This window comes from Hypanus sabinus, chromosome 10, assembly GCF_030144855.1.
Source record: "Hypanus sabinus isolate sHypSab1 chromosome 10, sHypSab1.hap1, whole genome shotgun sequence".
Classification (NCBI taxonomy): Eukaryota; Metazoa; Chordata; class Chondrichthyes; order Myliobatiformes; family Dasyatidae; genus Hypanus; species Hypanus sabinus.
Window position 1 is genome coordinate 74,996,776 of NC_082715.1, and position 21,626 is coordinate 75,018,401.

Consider the following 21,626-nt stretch of genomic DNA (forward strand, 5'->3'; position numbering starts at 1 on the left):
CTAACTTGCTGCCAGGATTGGCCCAGCAACATTTATTTCAATGGCTGACTGCTGGAAAGAAATGGAGACAGAAGGCATGTATTTTTGTTTGTTACTTTTAATTTAAGATTTTAATCAAACTTCCTTTAATCTTATTTAAATGTTTCTACTTTTTAAAACCTTTATTTCATTGTTAGTAGCTGTAAATAGTTCTTTTTTACTTAAATTTTAAATAAATAAAAATACGAAGTATTCCAAAAGTCAGAGATATCAGAAATGTTTAAATGTCCTGATTTGTCTGACAGGTAACAAAGCTGGGGACAGGGCTTTGCTAGATGTCAAAGCTGTTAGGGAGACAAAGTTTTTTCTTCTGAGCTGCCCAATACAGTGACATTGCTCAAAACCTCACCACTGGTATCCTGGACACATCAGGATAGATGGTCAGCATTTGATCAGGTAAATTTGGTGCAAAGTGATAACATACCAGCAAATCCAACCCACTGCATTACCATTATATTTTCTTTTGAGGAATGTCAGTGATATCATAGGATGGTATTGTGGTTCTGCGTTTATGGATTAGACTATTGCATTTAAGGTCTGAGGACTTTTTCAGACTTATGGCTTTTATATTCTTCATTTTTTATTGCCTATTTCTTTTCCATTTTGTTGTGTGAGGGGAGGGTATTTGTAGGTTGATGTTCTGTTTGTTTTTTTGCTCAATGTAGGGATTTTTTTTGAGCGTCAATGTTCCTATTCTGTTATGTATGGGGGGGGGGTGCAGAGAGGGGCTTGATGATTGGGATGCCGTTCTTTTTCGTGCAGGGGTGGGTTTGATGTTTCTCTCTGAATGAATTTCATGTTCTTCCTTTATATCCTGGCTATCTGGAGAAGACAAATTTCAGAGTTGTATATGGATACTTGCTTTGATCATAAATGAACCTTCGAACCCTTGAACATTTTGAACCCTTGCAATAACTTCCGTTACAGTCTCTGAATCAAAAGGAAAGGCTGTCATCAGAACACGAGAGCTACCTGACCCATCCAGACTGCTCTGTCATTCAACTATGCATTAAATATGTCTAATGAGCGAGCCTCTCCTGCTTCCCTGGGCAGAGACTTCTTCAGATTCACTACACTCCAGGAAAAGCAGTTGCTCCTCATCTCCGTTCTCAATCTATTTCTCTGAATCTTAGGACTGTTCCTTAGTTCTAGTCTCACTTACCAGTGAAAACAACTTTCCTGCCCCTACCTTATCTATTCGTAATAATTCTATAGACAGTAGATTCCCGTTATTTGGGTTATCAGTTAATCGGGTTGCCGCTTATTTGGGTCAACTCTTAAAGAACAAAAACAGATTTGTTTATATGGGACACTTGCCAAAGAGGTTCTAATTAGTGTTAATCATGCACGCTAGTGTGGCTGTCAAACGCTACACAGTGCATAGAGCAAACAGTTTTTAAATAGCATCAGTTACATGTGTTTGTGTTCAAAAATCAGTTAATTTTGAATGTTACAATAAAAATTAAGATTTGAAGGATGTAATTATTGATAGCATTGTATGAAGGGAGTTCAATACCCGCACTAGGTGTCTGTGCTGATTCTGTACTCTGGATGAATTCCTCCATCAATAACTTAGGAACCAATACACAGTTTTATAGTACTGCACTCATTTTGCCTGTTTTATATCTTTTACCTATGTCCATGGATCTTCAGCTAATTGGGGCAGCCACTTAGTTGGGCCAAAATGTGTTGGTCCTGATGTCATAGAGTCATACAGAGGTACAGCACAGGGCCTTCAGTCTATGCTGAAACCATTTAAGCTGCCAATTCCAATCAACCTGCACTGAGACCATAGCCCTCCATAACCCTATCATCCATGTACCTATCCAAATTTGGCTTAAACATTTAAATCGAGCTCACATGCACCACTTGTGCTGGCAACTCACTCCATACTCTCTCAATCCTCCAAGTGAAGAAGTTTCCCCTCATGTTCCCCTTAAACTTTTCACCTTTCACCCCTAACCCATGACCTCTGCTTGTAGTCTCATCCAACCTCAGTGGAAAAAGCCTACTTGCATTTATCCTATCTCTACCCCTCATGATGCTGTATACCTCTGTCAAATCTCCTCCCAATCTTTAATACCAAAGCAATACAGTCCAAACTTATTCAATCTTTCCATGTATCTTAGATCCACCAGACATGGCACCATCCTTGTAAATTTTCCCTGCACCCTTTTGATCTTGTTTACATCTTTCCTGTGTTATGAATGTACCACAGCTCTGAGGGGCCGAAGGGTGTGGGTTAGCCCCCTCCTTTGTGAGAATCACAAGAGCATTATTGAGTTGGGTCAGAGGACCCAGAAAATGAGAGAGAGACGTGGCCATTGTCTCCTGGAGACAACGTTTGTGGATTGGGGACGATGCTACGTGCAAGCCCTCGGGCAAAGTGGGCTGGTTGAGAGAGAGATTGCATCACCCCAACCTGATTGACATCTACTACCCTGCGAGTTAAGATAAAGGAGGGGCTGTAGGCACAGCCCCTCAGATGCACCAGAAGAAATGCTAGCGATCCTGTAATAGCGGGAAGCCATTTGAAGGAAGCCACATGCGTTCGGTTCCCTTGCCTGGGGGCTGGTGGCTGGTACCACGGAAAACGACTTGGAACTAACAATGGGGAACCAACTCCCCCCGACTCAACGAATTGGCCTCATAAAAGTCCCGGGCAAGTTTAAAACCGTCTCTCTTAAACCCAAAGAGCTGCAGCTTGAAAGGACAGTGACTTTTATCTTTCCATCGGACAATACAATATCCCCTAGACAAACGATAGTGCTATTGCTTAATTGATGAATATTATTATACCCGCGTTTTTAGATTGAGTATTGACGACGTATATTATCTGAATGTCTGTATTAATCTTATTTTTGTGCCCCTTTATAAATAAAGACTTTTAAAAATAGTATCAGCAGACTTCAACGGACCTCTCGATCTTTGCTGGTAAGTGACCCAGTTATGGGGTTCGTAACACCTGTAGGTAGATGAATAAAACTACACAAAATACTCCAGATTCAGCCGCAACAGTGTTTCATACAAGTTCAACATAACATACCATGTCCTGTACTCAATATACACACACAAAATGCTGGAGGAACTCAGCAGGCCAGGCAGCTTCTATGAAAAAGTAAACTGTTGACGTTTCAGGCCGAGACCCTTCATCAGCACTGAAAAAAAAGATGAGAAGTCAGAGTACGAGTGTGGAGAATGGGAGGAAGAAGTACAAGGTGGTAGGTGATAGGTAAAACTGGGAGGGGGAGGGGTGAAGTAAAGATCCGAGAAGTTGATTGCTGAAAGAGATAAAGGACTGGAGAAGGGGGGAATCTGATAGGAGAGGGTAGAGACTGTGGAAGAAAGGGAAGAGAGAGGAGCACCTGAGGGAGATGATGGGTAAATAAGGAGATAAGGAGAGAGAAGGAAACGGGAATGGGGAATGGTGAGGGAGAGGAGGTGGGGCAATTACCAGAAATTCGAGAAATCGATGTTCATCCCATCAGGTTGGAGGCTACCTGGAGAGAATATAAGGTGTTGCTCCTCCAACCTGAGTGTGGCCTCAATTTGGCAGTAGAGAAAGCCATGGCCATGGTAGTGAAAATGAAGTGGGTAGCTGCCAGGAAATCCCACTTTTTCTGCAGATGGAGCATAGGTGCTTGGCAAAGTGGCCTACCAATCTAAGTCAGGTCTCACCAATATACAGGAGGCCACACCAGGAGCACCAGATACAGTGGATGGCCCTAACATACTCACAGGTGAAGTGTCATCTCACCTGGAAAGACTGTTTGGGGCCCTGAATGATAGTGAGGGAGGAGGTGTAGGGACAGGTGTGGCACTTGTTCCACTTGCAAGGATAGGTACCAAGAGGGAGATCAGTGAGGAGGGACAAATGGAGAATAGAGTCACGTAGGGAGTGACCCTTTTGGAAACCAGAAAGTAGGGAGGAAGGAAAGATACGCTTGGTGGTGGGATCCCTTTGGAGATGGCCACCCAATTCAATTCTACTTCCGATTCCATTCCAACATGTTGGTCTATGGCCTCCTCTATGGCCATGATGAGGCCACACTCAGACTGCAGAAGCAACATCTTTTATTCCATCTGAGTAGCCTCCAAGCTGATCATTGATATAGATGGCAAACAACAAAGGACCCAGCACCAATCCCTGTGGCACACCACTAGCCACAGACCGCCAGTCAGAGAGGCAACCATCTACTACCACTCTCTGGCTTCTCCTATAAAGCTAATGTCTAATCCAATTTGCTACCTCATCTTGAATGCTGAGAAACTGAACATTCTTGATCAACCTCCCATGTGGGACATTGTCAAATACCTTGCTGAAATCCATTTAGACAACATCCACTGCCTTTCATTCACCCACTTTCCTGGTAACTTCCTCAAAAAATGCTGTAGGATTGGTTAGACATGATCCACCGCACACAAAGCAATGCTGACTGTTCTTAATCAGTCCATGTCTATCCAAATACTTATATACCCAGTCCCTTAGAATACCTTTCGATAACTTTGCCACATCTGCCACTCACCAGTCTATAATTTTCAGGTATATGTTTAGAGCCATTTTTAAACAGCAGCACAACATTAGCTACCTTCCAACCCTCTGCTGTCGCTAAGGATAATTTAAGTATCTCTGCTAGGGCCCTAGCAATTTATACACTTCTTCCCATAGGAACCAAGGGAACACCTTGTCTGGTGATTTATCCAGTCTGATTTGCCTTAGGATATCGACCAACTGCTCCTCTGTAATCCAATGTCCATGAAGTTGATGCCATTTTGCCTCACTTCTATAGACTCTGTGCCCATCTCCCGAGTAAATACAGATGTAAAAAATTTATTTAAGATCTCCCCCATCTGTTTTGCCTCCGCAAATGGATTACCGTTCTGATCTTCCAGAGGACCAATTTTGACCCTTGCAATCCTTTTGCTCTTAACATATCTGTAGAATCCATTAGGATTCTCCTTCACCTTGTCTGCTAGAGCAACTTCATGCCTTCTTTTAGCCCTCCTGATTCCTTTAAGTATTGTCTTGCATTTCTTATACTCCGTAAGTACCTCATTTGTTCCTACCTGCCTGTACCTGCTATGCACCTCCATTTTTCTCCTAACCAGGGCCTCAATATCTCTTGAAAACTACTTGATATCTTTGACCTTCTATTTTGACAGGCATGTACAAGCTTTCTACTCTGAAAATTTCACTTTTGAAGGGCTTCCACCTAACAAGTACACCTTTGCCAGAAAGCAGCCTGTCCTCAACCATACTTACCAGATTCTTTCTGATACCATTAACATTGTTCTTCCTCCAATTTAGTACCTCAACCTGCAGACCAGACCTATCTTTTTGCATATTTACTTTGAAACTAGTGGCATTGTGATCACTAGATGCAAAGTGTACCCCTGCACTACTATAGCCACATAAACGTGGCAATACACACAAAACGCTGGAGGAACTCAGCAGGCCAGGCAGTATCTATGGAACAGAGTCAACAGTCAATGTTTTGGGCTGAGGCCCTCATTCAGGACTTGCCTATGATACAGCTCAGGACACTAGTCGCACCATTCTCAACCTTTTGATTTCTGACTTTGTCTGAGGTCTTACCAACATCTATCTCCACAACCTCCTCACTAACTGCTCTGGCACTCTGGTTCCCATCACCTGCAACTTTTGTTTAAACTCCACGATGCTGCATTAACAAACTTTTTCACTGAGATATTAGACCCCCCCCCCCCTCCATTTCAGGTGAAAACCTTTTTTATGCAGGTCCTATCTTCCCTGGAAGGGAGTCCAATCCAAAAATCTTATGCCCTCCCTCCTACACCAACTCCTTAGCCACATGTTAAACTGTATAATATTCCTAGTTCTGCCCCCACTAGCAATCCAGAGGTCACAACCTGGAGGTCCAGTCCTTTAACTTAGCACCTAAATCCCTGAACTCCCCATGCAGAACTTCATCACTTGTTGTACCCATGCAATTGGTACCTACATAGATCATGACCTCTGGCTGTTCACTTAAGAATGCTGAGGACTCAATCCAAGATGTCCCAGACCCTGGCACATGGAAGGCAACACCATCCAAGGAACCTTGTTCTTGCCCATAGGACCTCCTTTCCATTCTCCTATCTAACAAATCCCGATCACCATAGCTTGTCTCTTCTTCCGCACTTCCCTCCTGAGTTGCGGAGCCAGACTCAGAGCCAGAGACCTGACCACTGTGACTTTCCTCTACCAGGTCATCCCCCTGCCCAACAGTATCCAAAGTGATATACTATACCTGTTGTTGAGGGTGGATGACCACAGGGGTATTCGGCACTGGATCCTTAACCCTTTCCCCTTCCTGACTGTCACCCAGTTCCCTGTGTCCTGCACCTTGCATGTAACTACCTCTGTATATGTTCTATCTATCAACTCCCCAGCCACCCGAATGATCAAGAGTTCATCCAGCCAGCTCTAACTCCTTACGCGGATTGTTGGAAGCTGCAGCTGGATGCACTTCTCACAGCTGCAGTTGTCAGAGACACTGGATATGGCCCAATTAACCAGAATCCACTGTATTCCTATCAGATCCCCTCTCATTCTTCTGAATTGCAGCAAATTTAGTTCCAGGCGTCTCGATCTCTCCTTATAGGCTAACTCCCACATCAAGGAATCAACCTGGCGAACCTCCTCTGCACTACCACCAAGGCCAATATATCTTTGATCAAGTAAGGAGACCATATCTGCACAAGTACTCCAGGTGCAGCCTCACCACTGCCCTATACAGTTGCAACGTAACCTTCCTGCTCTTAAATTCTATCCATTCTGGAAAGATTCTGGGTCTACTAAATTGAGGCTCGAGTCAGAGAATTCTGTTTCCTTGAAGCTGCTAACCCTCGATTGAAAGAATAAAACGGAGTCTCCACCTTACCCAAATGGACTTTATAGCTCCCTCAGCTTTATTTGAAGAAGTGGATGGGATTTTACAAAATGACGTGGGCAACGTTGTTCCCTCAGTTGTACTCAACTTGGTTTGTGAAAACATTTCATTTCATGAAATGTGTGAAAAATGTTGCTGTCCATAACCACAAGGCAGTACAATTTGTTACACTGAAGTGTTCCTGGGTACAGTTTGAAGCTCTCCTCTGCCTCCAACAGAACCTGTGCAGTTGAATGTAGGCTCTTTATAAAATAGTAACTACACCTTCCCAGAGAGCACACCCAAGATAAGTTAGAATAATGATCACAATTTGTTTCTGTTGACCGATAACATACCATCCATTATTTCCACACAAAGCTGCAAGCCCAGGTTATGTTGTGGGTTCAGTACCCAGTGATTGCTGGTAGCTGTGATGTCGAACACAAGCCATCCACCCTCTGACGCACGAATTTTTTTGCTGTCCAGCAGGAAGAGGTCGGCATCCCTGGTTGACAGAGAAACAGGCAGCAGTGAGTTCCAAAGTTAAGATTGAAAACTTTCCATATTCCCAGTTAGTCCCAAATTGATTCATTGTGAATATGTTGATGTTCAAGTGTAAATCACCAGATTATCACAAAATGTATTGGATCCACTCATCAGGTCAGGTAGCATCTGTGGAAAGAGAAACAGTTAACATTTCAGGTCTGTGAATCTTCTTTGAAATGGAAAAGCAAGGAAGCAAGCTAGTTCTAAGTCTTTGATTATCAAAGTGATTTTTGTTTAGTCAGCCCTAAAGAGCAGAATCAGAATCAGATTTATTATCACTCACATATGTTGTGAAATTTGTTGTTTTGAGGCAATATTACAGTACAATACATAAAAATCTATAAATTACAATAAGAAATACATAGATATTAAAAATTAAATTTAATGTCCCATAACTATGCTATTCAGCAACACATTACACAGAGAAAATTTATCTACAGACATTTGTATTTGTATATCAACTCATTGGTCTCAAGAGAAGGGAAGGAAATATTCCCTTCTTTCAAACTATCTCTCCTCCATCTTTGTACACTCTAAAGCCTGGCGTTTTACTCTCTCTCTTCCCCAATTCTGACAGAACCTCAGCCCTGAATAATTAAACACGTCTCTCTTCACAGTGGCTACCAGACTTGCTGAGTGTTTTTTGTTTTAATTTCAGATTTTCAGCACTTGCAGTTTTGCTTTATTGTCACTAGAATATCTGATGTTGATTGAAAAGTAACTATCAGGCATCAGAGCTTCAAGCTATCCCATGAAGTTTTTTGCATTCACCTTCATAGGAAGACAGTGTTTCAATTTGGACTTTTAAAAGGCCATGCCTCCAATAACATCTTTCCTAAAGCACAAAATAGGGACAAAAACCTCCTTCCGTTGATTCCATGGTCTAATCTCCTCTCCTGTCCAATTTCTTCTTCTTCAGCTCTTTCCCTCTTTTACCTATCACCTCACAACCTCTCACATTATTTCCCACATGCACACCTCCCCCATCTTCCTACCTTCCCCACTCACCTGGATCCACCTACTACCCACCAGCTCGTTCTGCTCCATCTACCACAAGCCTTTTACTCCAGTTTCTGCTCTTTTTCTCGGGCCCCAAAATGAAGGGTTTCAACCCTAAACATTGACTGTCCATTCCCCTCCATAGATGCCACCTGACCCACTGCGCTCCTCCAGCATTTTGTGTGTGTGTTGCTCCAAAGCACGTTCAATTAGCAATCATTCCAGCATCTCCATCAAACACATCCAAAAAATGTTGACACACGGTACAGATTTACTCTGCTAAAAGATGAAAGGATTGAAATATCACATAAAGTCAATCGACAGGCATCAACTCCAGCCCTATTCCACCATCAGAAATAATGCCCATCTCTTTTACAAATGTCAGAACACCTGGGTCATCTCCTGAACACCAGCACACATCTGTCTCAACGGCAACAACCCGTTACTCCATTCGACAAAAGTGTGCTCAAAGGCCCGTCCATTCCCAAGGCAGAACCATGCCATCTATGTCCTGTCATAAACAGTCAGACTAGTCAATACCTCCACCTGTTAACACACTGCGCCACTCCCAGCGTCATGTTATCAACATGTTATCAATGTGTACTCTGTGGCCATTATATTAGGTACCACCTGGTTCATGGTCTTTTGCTACTGTCGCCCATCCACTTCACAGTCGACATGCTGTGCATTCAGAGATGCTCTTCTGCAAATACATGTTGTAATGTGTGTTTACATGAACTACTGTTGCCTTCCTGTCAGCTTGAAATGGCGTGGCCTCTCTCTTTCACAAGGCATTTTCACCCACAGAACTGCCACTCACTGAATGCTTTTCTTCATTGGGTTTTTTGCACCATTCTCTATAAAGTCTAGAGACTGCTGGGCATGAAAATCCCAGGAGATCGGCAGTTTCTGAGATACTCAAACCAGCTGTCTGGTACCAACAATCCATGATCAAAGTCACTGAAATCACATTGCTTCTTCATTCTGATGTTTGGTCTGAACAACTGAACCCCTTGACCATGTCTGCATGTTTTTATGCATTAAATTGCTGCACATGATTGGCTGATTAGGTATTTGCAATAATATGCAGGAGAACAAGGGTACCTAATAAATTGGCATATAGGTCAGGATTGCTTTTATATTTGTATTTATTGTGTGCTTTTGTGTTTTTCTTGTGTTCTTTATGTTTATTGTGCTTTCTTATGTGGCATTGGGTCCAGAGTAACAATCATTTCATTCTCCTTTACACTCGTATACTGAAAAATGACAATAAACTATCTTGAAATTTTGAATTGTGAAATGGCACACAAACCAGTCATCGTCCAATTCGCCCAGCTTCCAAGAATGCTTCTGAGTGAAAATACATTAAAGGGACAGTTGTAAAAATGCCACAGCAGTATGAGGGATTGACAAACCAGCTGCCAGCCTACCCCGGAGCTGTTTCCCCACCACAAGCACCCAACTGGTGATAATTATATTAAGCCCAGTGCTGCTCCAGCAGGCAATAATGATTACACTCTCATTTCAATCTTCTTGCACCAGTATTTAATAAGAAGAATAATGTTATTTGTAGAGCACTATTCATAATAGACGATGTATTTCAAAGTGCTTTACAATGGGATAAAGTGCAAACATGACAAGAAAATTTAAAACACAAAAATAAACATAAAAATAAAAGAGAAAGGAAGATGTTAGTTCAAAGCAAGGTTAAATAAATAGGTTTTGAGCCAAAGTTTAAAAGTGTCAACTGAATCTGCATCACTTATAGTCTTAGGTACTGAATACTACAGTTTAGGAGTGTAGTTCAAAAAAGCTGACCTGCCAAATATCTTTGGGGGAGATTGTCTAAGTTTAAAAGGCAGGCAGAAGAAGACCTGGGAGTTTAAGTAGGATTATGAAGTGAAAATGATAATGTACTCTTGTCCCGGACAATTAAGAGCTTTAATGACAAGTAAGAGTACGCTAAACACAACTCTAAAAGATATAGGAAACCAATGCAGAGTAGGTAGTTTGGGACTGACACAGTCCCTCATCCTGGTTTTGGTTAAAAGTCTAGCACCAGCACTCAGAATGAGTTGAAGTTTGTCAATAAATTGCTTTGGAAGGCCAGTATAAAGAGCATTACAGTAACCTAGCCTATGCAATATAAAGGCGTGAATTAGTTTTTCTCAGCATCATTACGTTTCAGAAATAGAGATGCTTTTACAATATTTCTTAGGTGCAGAAATACAGCCCGGGCCACTTTCTTTACGTGAGATTTAAAACTCAAATCTGAATCAAGGATAACACTCAGGCTTGCAACTTCTGATGTTACAAGGGGAGCCAAGTTCCCAAGTTTATTAGGAAGTTTATCTCTTTTGGCTTTGGGACCGGCCAAGAGTATTTCAGTTTTATCTTCATTTAGTTTTAGGAATACTTTTCTGTGCTGCTGCTCCAGCGACCACACAAGGAGGACATTTCTCACCTCCCCTGGGTGCTTCAGAGTTGGCAACTGCCTGATAATCACCGCAGCCTTGACCTGTCACTCCAGAAATGGTCAAATGGTCAAAAAAAAGGTTCCAGTGCCTAATAAATCGTATTCAGTGCTCTCTGGAGCCTGAAATGGGAAATCACTGACTAATGGCCAGTGCGTTTTTAAACTGCAAGATAGCTGGTAATTAATTAAACATGTCTCTTGTGATGGTTCTTTCAGTGCAACCAACTAAAATAAACATTCCCAATCTCAGGGGTGATTAATGGGCTCAGGGTCTTTGATTTTACTATTAACTTATTAGAAGCAAGAATACATTCTATAAGAAGGTGAAGGCAAGGATAAATCGATGGAAAATTTAAACATTTAGTAATTTTGTTACTTCCCTTCAAATACTGAGTTCTCAGGCCAACCAGCTAAACTCTAATCACTACAGTTTTGGAACACTATGACCACTTCGATCACCTTCCACTAACATGGACTTCGATTTTTTTTGTTCTACTGCTGTTCTTTCTTGTAAGAATTGTGGATGATTTGTGTTTGATTTATTGTTTTTCTTGTGAATGCTGCTTATCTGGTGCTCTGTGGCACTTGTGCAATGATGATGAACTTGACTTTGACTTTAATGTACAGCAAAAGGATATGCAGGCAGCATGGTAGCGTAGCAGTAGGCATAACACAGTGACTACAGCAGCTGTAAAATCAGGGTTCAATTCCTGCCACTGTCTGCAAGGAATTATTATGTCCTCCCCGTGACCATGTGGGTTTCCTTAAGGTATTTCAGTTCCATCCCACATTTCAAGGATGTACAGGGTAGGGTCTGTGAGCTGTGGACATGTTATGTTGGCACAAGAAGCACAGTAACACCTGCAGGCTGATTTGATTAGAAACAAACAACACATTTTGCTGTATGTGAAGATGCACATGTGACAAATAAAGCGAACCTGTCATATTTTTAACCTCAGTTTCCCACCAGTAAGACATTCAAATAGAATGCTGCTGTTTTGAAATTGTAAATAGCTTTGTTCATTAAGGCTTACCTAGTGAAAGAAAAACAAGGCAAGATAATTAAAATTTAATGACCTCTATCAAACACCAACATCCTGGAAAGATAATGTGTTTTGTACATCTGAATGTGTGAATGCCTGTGGCGTAAAATAATTGAGATTATTCATCTAGATTGTGAGATAGCAGATGGAGCTCAATCTGGAAAAGCGTGAAGTGATTCACTTTGGAAGATCAAAAGTTCAAAGTTCATTTATGTATACCATGGTTCCTTCAGGTTTTTATAGTCGAGGGTGGTAATGAGAATAAGCTGCCACTATCTATTAAATGCTGCCAATGGCATGTGTCTCAAATATTCTCTGACAACCAAGTCCAACTCCCGGCCTTCACGTGTGGCTTAGGTACTAAGCCCAGCAAAACCATTTCTACTGACAGGAGAAGGGGCAAAGGCAGGTTACTGGTGCTTTAAAATCAGTCGCTTCGGGCAGAAAGGGCTTGTCAGCCGTGGTTGGCAAGTCATCTAGGAGAAGAAAATTTCAGATCTCAAATCTCCGCCACCTTATAGCTATACATACTGATTAGGTAAGCTTCAGGTGTAAACTTCGAGGAGAATATCCGGAGCTGGAGTCACCAAGACAGTCACTGAGTTGAACATTAACTGGCAATGCCTGCAACACTGCTGGTGCCAAGCTGTGTCAGTATCTGCTGTTCCTTTGGGTTTGTCAGATGTGTAGACAGGGGGAGCTTGATACATGGGCAACAGCTTATTTTCCATATTGTATTGCCCTGGATTGCGTATCGAGACAGCTAGGTCGCAACACCAATGACGGGTGTCATCCAATAGATGGAAGCCTCAAATGTATACCATATACAAACCTTGAGATTTATCTTCTTGCAGGCAGTCACAAAGAAACACAACAGAACCCATGAAGAACACTACACAAGAAATACTGTCAAACATTCAATGTTTCAAAAAAGAACATTTGCAAGTAATAAAAAAGTAAACAAATTATACACAGACCATGAATCGCAGTGTCCCCAAAAGTGAATCCATAGCCATGCAGCCAGTTCAACTTCGAAGCGACACAGGAGCAGGCCACAACTGCAGAGTCAGTTCAACACTGAGGCGAGTGAGCTGAACATCATTTCATCCCTCACCCTCAACCTCAACTCCGTATTCTTTTTAATCTGACTCAGCGCTTAAATTGCTAAACATTGGCTCACTTTTCGCACTCAGGCCCAAATCCCGCCACTTCAATCCAACCCAAAGTTTCAATCTGGCCTGAAGTCCTTTCCAGCAATGGCCGCCGTGGCAGTATCTGCATTCTCGAGAGCCCAAATTGCTGAATCATTCAAGATATCAGGTGGTTCAAACGGTTCAAAAGCACAACTCCCAAAGACAAATTACAATCTACAGCAATGTGTATATTTAGTAGAATAGTTAGTAGTATTGTTTGCTGTCCACAAAACATTGCCCTATATTGCCAGTACCATCTTGGAGGGACAAATTTGAAGGAAGAATATAGGATAAATAGCAGGATTCCCATCAGTGTGGAGGAACAGAGAGACCTTGAGGTTTATGTCCATAGATCCCCCAATGTTGCCACACAAGTTGATCAAATGGCTAAGAAAACATATGGTGTACTGGCCCTCATTAGTCCAGGGGATTGAGTTCAGAAGCCATGAGGTAATGTTGCAGCTCAATGAAACCCTGGTTAGACCATACTTGGAATATTTTGTTCATTTCTGGTTGCATCATTATAGAAAGAATGTGGAAATGTTAGACAGTGCAAAGGAAATTTACCACAAAGCTGCATAGATTAGAGAGCATGTATTATAAGGATAGGCTGAGTGAGCTAGGACTTTTCTCTTTGGGGTGAGAAGGATGAGAGGTGATTTGATAGAGGCATACAAGATGATAAGAGGCATAGACGTCTGCCCTTGACACTACAACTAATCCACAAAGGCACTCATCCATTATTTTACTAAATTAATTGGAACTAATAAAAATCAAACGGCATAGAAGTGATAATAACTGACTATTTTGGCCTATGCGCAAAGAATTGCAATTTCTACTCATGTACACTCAGTGGCCACTTTATTAGATACCTCTTGTACCTAATAATGTGGCCAGAGCTACATTCATGGTCTCCTGCTTCAGTAGCCCATCCACTTCAAGGTTCAATGTGCTGTGCATTCAAAAATGCTCTTCTGCATGTTGTTCTTGTAATGCATGCTTATATGAGTTACTATTGCTTTCTTATCAGCTTGAACCAGTCTGGCCATTCTCTTCTGAGCTCCCTCACTAATAAGGCATTTTCACCCATAGAACTGCCACTCACTAGATTTTTCTATTCTCACACCACTCTTGTAAACTCTAGAGACTGTTCTGAATTCAAATTCCAGGAGATCAGCAGTTTCTGAGATACTCAAACCACTCTGTCTGGCCCCAACAATCATCCCATAATCAAAGACACTTAGACCATATTTCTTCCCCATTCTGACACTTGGTCAGAACAGTAACCAAACCTCTTGACCGTGTCTGTATGCTTTTAAGCATTGAGTTGCTGCCACATGATTGGCTGATTAGATATTTGTATTAACGAGTAGATGTACAGGACTACCTAATAAATTGGCCACTGAGTAATGAGAGCATCTTGTAATGCATTTGTTTGTATGGTAATAAGCTGCATTTGTTTTTAGTTCTTGAATTAATTCCACCCTTCTGTATTATTGCAGTGTAGTCTTTTCACATAGCATCACAAAATACATTACAAGAATTTAATGACAAATGTAATTAAATGAATATGTTACCTTTTAGTATATTCTTTAATAACCTGGTATATGGTAATCCTGAAGGTATCATTTTCATATCTGCTGTTGCTTCGGTCTTTGTAAATGCGGAATTCTGCTGCTGTTACTGCCTCGCCTTCAGGAATTTGTGTGAGATCAAATCGGAATTCCTTGTAGTGTCTTCGTTGGTGAGAGAAGTACTTGTCCCTTTCAACTAAGATAAAGAATAATAAGAAGAAAATAACAGTTGACATCCGTTACAAACGCAAGAGATTCTGCATGCTCTGGAAATCCAGAGCAACACACACAAAATGGTAAGAGAGCTCAGCAGCTCAGGCAGAATATGGATGCAATCACAAGGAAGGCATGCCAGCTCCTTTGCTCTCTCAGGAAGTTAGGGAAGCTTGGCTTGTCACTGAAACACACCTCTGCAGATGTACTGTTGAAATCACTCTGAATGATTGCATCACAGTCTGGTACAGCAATTAGAACGTGCAGAAAGTTAAAAAGCTTCAGGGAGTGGGCAACTCAGCCCAGTACATCACAGCCACACCTTTCCCCACCACCGAGAGTATCTACAAGAGACACTGCCTCAAGGAGGCAGCATCCATCATCAAAGATCCCCACCATACCATTTCATCACAGCTACCGTCAGCCAGGAGGCATTACTTCCTATGAAACGAAACCCGATAGCAAGAATGGCATCTTCACTACCAGGTGAATTCAATGCCTTCTATGCCCGCTTTGAAAGGGAGAACACAACTACAGCTGTGAAGATTCCTGCTGCACCTGATGACCCTGTGATCTCTGTCTCAGAGGCCGATGTTAGGCTGTCTTTAAAGAGAGTGAACCCTCACAAGGTGGAAGGTTCCAATGGAGCACCTGGTAAGGCTCTGAAAACCTGTGTCAACCAACTAGCAGGACTATTCAAGAAACATTTTCAACCTCTCATTGCAACAAGCAGAAGTTCCCACTTGCTTCAAAAAAGCAGCAATTATACCAGTGCCTAAGAAGAATAATGTGGGCTTCCTTAATGACTATCACCCAGTAGCACTCACATCAATAGTGATGAAATGCTTTGAGAGGTTGGTCATGACTAGACTGAACTCCTGCCTCAGCAAGGACCTGGACCCATTGCAATTTGCCTATCACCACAATAGATCAATGGCAGACGAAATCTCAATGGCTCTCCACATGGCTTTAGACCACCTGGACATCACAAACACCTGCATCAGGATGCTGTTTATCGACTTTAGCTTAGCATTTAATACCATCATTCCCACAATCCTGATTGAGAAGTTGCAGAACCTGGGCCTCTGTACCTCCCTCTGCAATTGGATCCTTGACTTCCTAACCGGAAGACCACAATCAGTATGGATTGGTGATAACATATCCTCCTCGCTGACAAACAATACTGGGGCACTTCAGGGCTGTGCGTGCTTGGCTCACTGCTCTACTCTCTATATACACATGACAGTGTGGCTAGGCATAGCTCAAATACCATCTATAAATTTGCTGACCACTCAACCGTTGTTGGTGGAATTTCAGGTGGTAACGAGAGGGCGTACAGGAGTGAGATATGCCAACAGGTGGAGTAGTACCGCAGCAACAACCTGGCACTCAATGTCAGCAAGACGAAAGAGCTGATTGTGGACTTCAGGAAGGGTATGACGAAGGAACACATACCAATCCTCATAGAGGGATCATAAGTGGAGAGCGTGAGCAGTTTCAAGTTCCTAGGTGGATCCCAACATATTGATGTAGTTATAAAGAAGGCAAGACAGCAGCTATACTCTATTAGAAGTCTGAAGAGACTTGGCATGTCAACAAATACACTCAAAAACTTCTATGGATATACCGCGGAGAGCATTCTGACAGGCTGCATCACTGTCTGGTATGGAGGGACCAAAAGAAGCTGCAGAAGGTTGTAAATCTAGTCAGCTCCATCTTGGGTACGAGCCTACAAAATACCCTGGACACCTTTAGGAAGCAGAGTCTCAGAAAGGCAGCGTTACTTATTAAGGACCTCCATCACCCAGGACATGCCCTTTTCTCACTGTTACCATCAGGTAGGAGGTACAGAAACCTGAAGTCACACACTCACTGATTCAGGAACAGCTTTTTCCCCTCTGCCATCCGATTCCTAAATGGACATTGAATCTTTGGACACTACCTCAGTTTTTTTTAATAAACAGTATTTCTGTTTTTAATCTATTTTTTTAATCTATTCAATATATGTGACGCACTATCAATAACTCTCGGAGACGAGAGGCGAACGATAGGCTTTTATTAGCTGCAAGAGACCACGATTAGCAGCAAGAGACCATCACACAACATCCTGGAGACTGAGGGAGGAGCAGAGTCTCCAATCGCCTTTATACAGGGGTCTGTGGGAGGAGGCACAGGAGCAGTCAGCAGGGGGCGTGTCCAGACAGGTATATGTAGTTCACCACATTCACCCCACCTTTGCTTTAAAAGAGAGTCCCCATGGGGCGAAGTTTCTTACAAGTATATTTACAGGTTAAGTCTATCGGGCAGTCGAATCTGTTGCTGCGATCTACGTAGCACCGTCTGTGATTGCACAGGTGCCGGTGGTGATTGCACCGGAGATGGTGGTTGTGCTGGCTCTGGCCTGACTTGAGGTGCCAGTCCGTTAGGCATCAGTGATCCCTCATGCGTGTGCGAGGCGCCCGGTATGGGAGTGCCGTGAGGGGTCTGTGTAGGGCTTGGTGTGCACGGTGTCTCGTGGGTATACACCTCGGCGGGTACGGGGTTCATAGTCACCGTGGAGTATTTGGGGTAGGGGTCTGGTCTCCTGCAGGTGCCAGGTCGTGGACGGAGACCGTGTCCTGCCCATCAGGTAAGACCATGTAGGCATACTGGGGGTTCGCATGAAGCAGGTGAACCCTCTCGACCATCAGGGAGTATTTATCGCATGTTTTCAGAGCAGCACTGGCCCTGGGGACGTCAGCCAAACTGGTAGGGTGGTCCCAGTGGCAGACTTCCTGGGAAAAGTTCACCTCCCGTCTCCGAGACTTATTGATGGTGCATCAACTTTATTAGCATACAGCATCTTGGAGACTGAGGGAGGAGCAGTGCCTCCAATCGCCTTTATACAGGGGTCTGTGGGAGGAGCCACAGGAGCAGTCAGCAGAGGGGCGTGTCCAGACAGGTATATGTAGTTCACCACAATATGCAATTGATTTACTTATTTATTATTATTTTTCTCTCTTTGCTAGATTATGTTTTGCATTGAACTGCTGCTGCTAAGTTAACAAATTTCACGTCATGTGCTGGTGATAATAAACCTGATTCTGATTCTGTTTCTGAGGCATGGGAACCTGAAGTCCCACACCACCAGGTTCAGGACTAACTACTTTCCTGCAACTATTCGGTTCTTGAACCAAACTCAGAATAACAGCACTATGACCATTTTGGTCACCTTGCAGTAAAATGGACTTTATTTGTTCTAATTGTGCTCTTTCTTGTAAAAATTGTATATGAGTTATCTTTAACATGTTTTTCTTGTCAATGATACTTATCTGATGTTGGGAGCCTGCTGCAAATAAGTTGTTCATCGCACCATGTAGTGGTGCAAATGGCAATACAGTCAACTTTGACTTTGATCTTGAACTTTGCCTTTCAGCCTGCATCTACTCAGCTACACTATTTCTGCTGTCTGACTGAAGTTCCTAAACGGAAAAGCACCATGTCTCAAGTTTACCCCTGAAAGGCATCAGTAATGGCGACAGTACAGCTTATTGTTCACAAACAGTATAACTTCCTTAGAATAAAGGAGGTTCAGAGAAAACATGTCTGCATACAAAATGATGCTAATTTTGAAAAGGTGATTAATAAGAAACCATTACAATTTGCAGATGGTTCATAGAGACAAGTTCATGTTAAAGCGCTACCATTATAAGAGAGATTTGAGGAAAAATTATTTTACAAACGTAAAAAGAGAGGGGTTCCATCAGGAAGTCACAGCTTTCTTGATATTCAATCATTTCTTTCAAAAAGGAACTTGCTTGACAATGAAGGAAGAATATTTGCAGGCCAGTATAGAAAGAGGAATAATCATGCTGCCCAATGAACCACCAAGGAAACACTGGGATGAATGGCCTTTTTCTATACTGAGGCAATGCAATGACTCTAAATTATTCATTTATTTAGAAATGCATTGTGGAATAGGCCCTTCTGGCCTTTCACCGCCCAGCCACCTCAATCCTAACTGAATCTCAGGAAAATTTACAATGACCAATTAGCCTGCCTGGTACACCTTTGGACTGTGGGAGGAAACAGGAGGACCTGGAGAAAACTCACTCATTCCATGGAGAGGACATACAGACCTTTTACAGATGATGCCAGGACTGAACTCCAAACTCTAACATCAGGAGCTGTAATAGCGTAGCACTAACTGCATTGCTACCATGGCACCTGTAATATTATCCAAGACAATGACGTCTTCTAATCAGCAATTAGATTAGCTTTATTTGTCATATGTACATAAAAATGTACAGTGAGATGTGTCATTTGCACTATGACCAACACGCACACTGTGCTATGGGCAGGCCATAGATGTCGCCATGCCTCTAGTGCCCACAACTTACTAACCTAACCCGTAAATCTTTGGAGTGTGGGAAGAAACCAGAGCACCTGGAGGAAATCCACACAGAGAAGGGGGAAACATACAAACACCTTACAGACTGCGGTGGGAATTGAACTCCCATCGACTTTACAGCTGGCGCTGTATAGCCTTGCGCTAGCTGCTACACTACTGTACTGTGCAAAATGAGATCACTGTGAATCCCATATCAATGATCCTTTCAGCAAGAGGTGGTCAGTGAAAAGTACCTTCAGGACCTTTACAATATAACCCTTAAAATGAACTACTTCTGTGGAAAAATAATATTTGGCAATTTGCTAGCAAATACATGGCAAGCATTGAAGGTTTCCCACCTCAGGGCATGAATATTGATTTCTCTAACTCTTCCCTAACTAAGTAATCTCTTCCCACTCACCTTTCTCTCTTTTCAATTCCTCTTTCTGACTCCCCCTTACCCTGTCTCTTTCCCTCACCTGTTCATCTCCTGCCATTGGTGCCACTCTCTTTCCATTTCTCCCATCATCCTCTCTCCTTTCCTATCAGGCTCCCTCTTGTTCAGCCTTTTAACTTTATCACCTATCACATCCCATCTTCTTACTTCACCCCCCCACTACTGCACCCATCCACTTTCCTCCTCACAAATTTTCAGTTATCATCAGCCAGCTAGGGCCTACATCACAATACAGGCCCTTTGGCCCACAAAGCTATACTGAACACATCCTTACCTTAGAATTTACCTAGGGTTGCCCATAGCCCTCTGTTTTTTGAAGCTCCATATACCTATCCAGGAATCTCTTAATCAACCCTATCATATCCACCTCCACCACCGTCGCTGGCATTCACCACTTACTGCGGAAAAAACTTACCTATGACATCTCCTCTGTACCTGCTTCCAAGCACTTTAAAACTGTGCCCTCTCGTGTTAGACATTTCAGCCCTGGGAAAAAAAATCTCTGACTATCCACATGATCAATGTCTCTCATTGTCTTATACACCTCCATCAGGTTACTTCTCATCCTCCGTCACTCCAAGGAGAAAAGGCCAAGTTCGCTCAACTTATTCTCATAAGGCATGCTCCCCAATCCAAACAACATCCTTGTAAATCTCCTCTGCACCTTTTCTATGGATTCCACATTCTTCCTGTAGTGAGGCAACAAGAACTGAGCACAGTATTCCAAGTGGGGTCTAACCAGGGTCTTATATAGCTGCAAAATTTCCTTTCAACTCCTAAACTCAATTCCACAGTTCATGAAGGCCAATACACCGTATGCCTTCTTAACCACAGAGTCAACCTGCACAACAGCTTTGAGTGTCCTATGGACTCGGACCCCAAGATCCCTCTGATCCTCCACACTGCCAAGAGTCTTACCATTAATACTATATTCTGTCATCATATTTGACCTACCAAAATGAACCACCTCACACTTACCTGGGTTGAACTCCATCTGCCATTTTTTAGCCCAGTTTTGCATCCTATCAATGTCCTACTGTAACCTCTGACAGCCGTCCACACTATCCATGACACCCCCCAACCTTTGTGTCATCAGCAAATTTACTAACCCATCCTCCACTTCCTCATCCAGGTCAATTATAAAAATCACAAAGCGTAAGGGTCCCAGAACAGTTCCCTGAGGCATACCACTAGTCACCGGCCTCCATATAGAATATGACCCGTCTACAATCACTCTTTGCCTTCTGTGGGCAAGCCAGTTCTGGATCCACAAAGCAATATCTCCTTGGATCCCATGCCTTCTTACTTTCTTAATAATCCTTGCATGGGGTAACTTATCAAATGCCTTGCTGAAATCCATACTACACTACATCTACTGCCCTACCTTCATCAACATGTTTAGTCACATCCTCAAAAAGTTCAATCAGATTTGTAAGGCATGACCTGCCTTTGACAAAGCCATGCTGACTATTCCTGATCATATTATACATCTCCAAATGTTCATAAATCCTACCTCTCAGGATCTTTTCCATCAACTTGTCAACCACTGAAGAAGACTCACTGGTCTATAATTTCCTGGGCTATCTCTACTCCCTTTCTTGAATAAGGGAACAACATCTGCAACCCTCCAATCTTCCAGAACTTCTCCTGTCCCCAATGTTGATGCAAAAATCATCACTAGAGGCTCAGCAACCTCCACCCTCACCTCCCACAGTAGCCTGGGGTACATCTCATCCATTCCTGGTGTCTTGTCCAACTTGATGCTTTCCAAAAGCTCCAACACATCCTCTTTCTTAATATCTATTTGCTCAAGCTTTTCAGCCCGCT

The 21,626-nt window shown here is 42.7% G+C and overlaps 1 protein-coding gene across 2 annotated transcripts in view; it reads right to left on the minus strand.

Moving 5' to 3' along the window:
• Window positions 1-21,626, minus strand: part of bmp5 (bone morphogenetic protein 5) — a 201,085-nt gene that overhangs the window by 85,091 nt on the left and 94,368 nt on the right. For both annotated transcript variants that reach the window (XM_059982091.1, XM_059982092.1), the window contains exons 2-3: window positions 14,764-14,956; window positions 7,286-7,434 (exon numbers count right to left, since the gene is read on the minus strand). In XM_059982091.1, coding sequence (XP_059838074.1) covers window positions 7,286-7,434; window positions 14,764-14,956 — 342 coding nt within the window. The remainder of the gene's footprint in view (window positions 1-7,285; window positions 7,435-14,763; window positions 14,957-21,626) is intronic.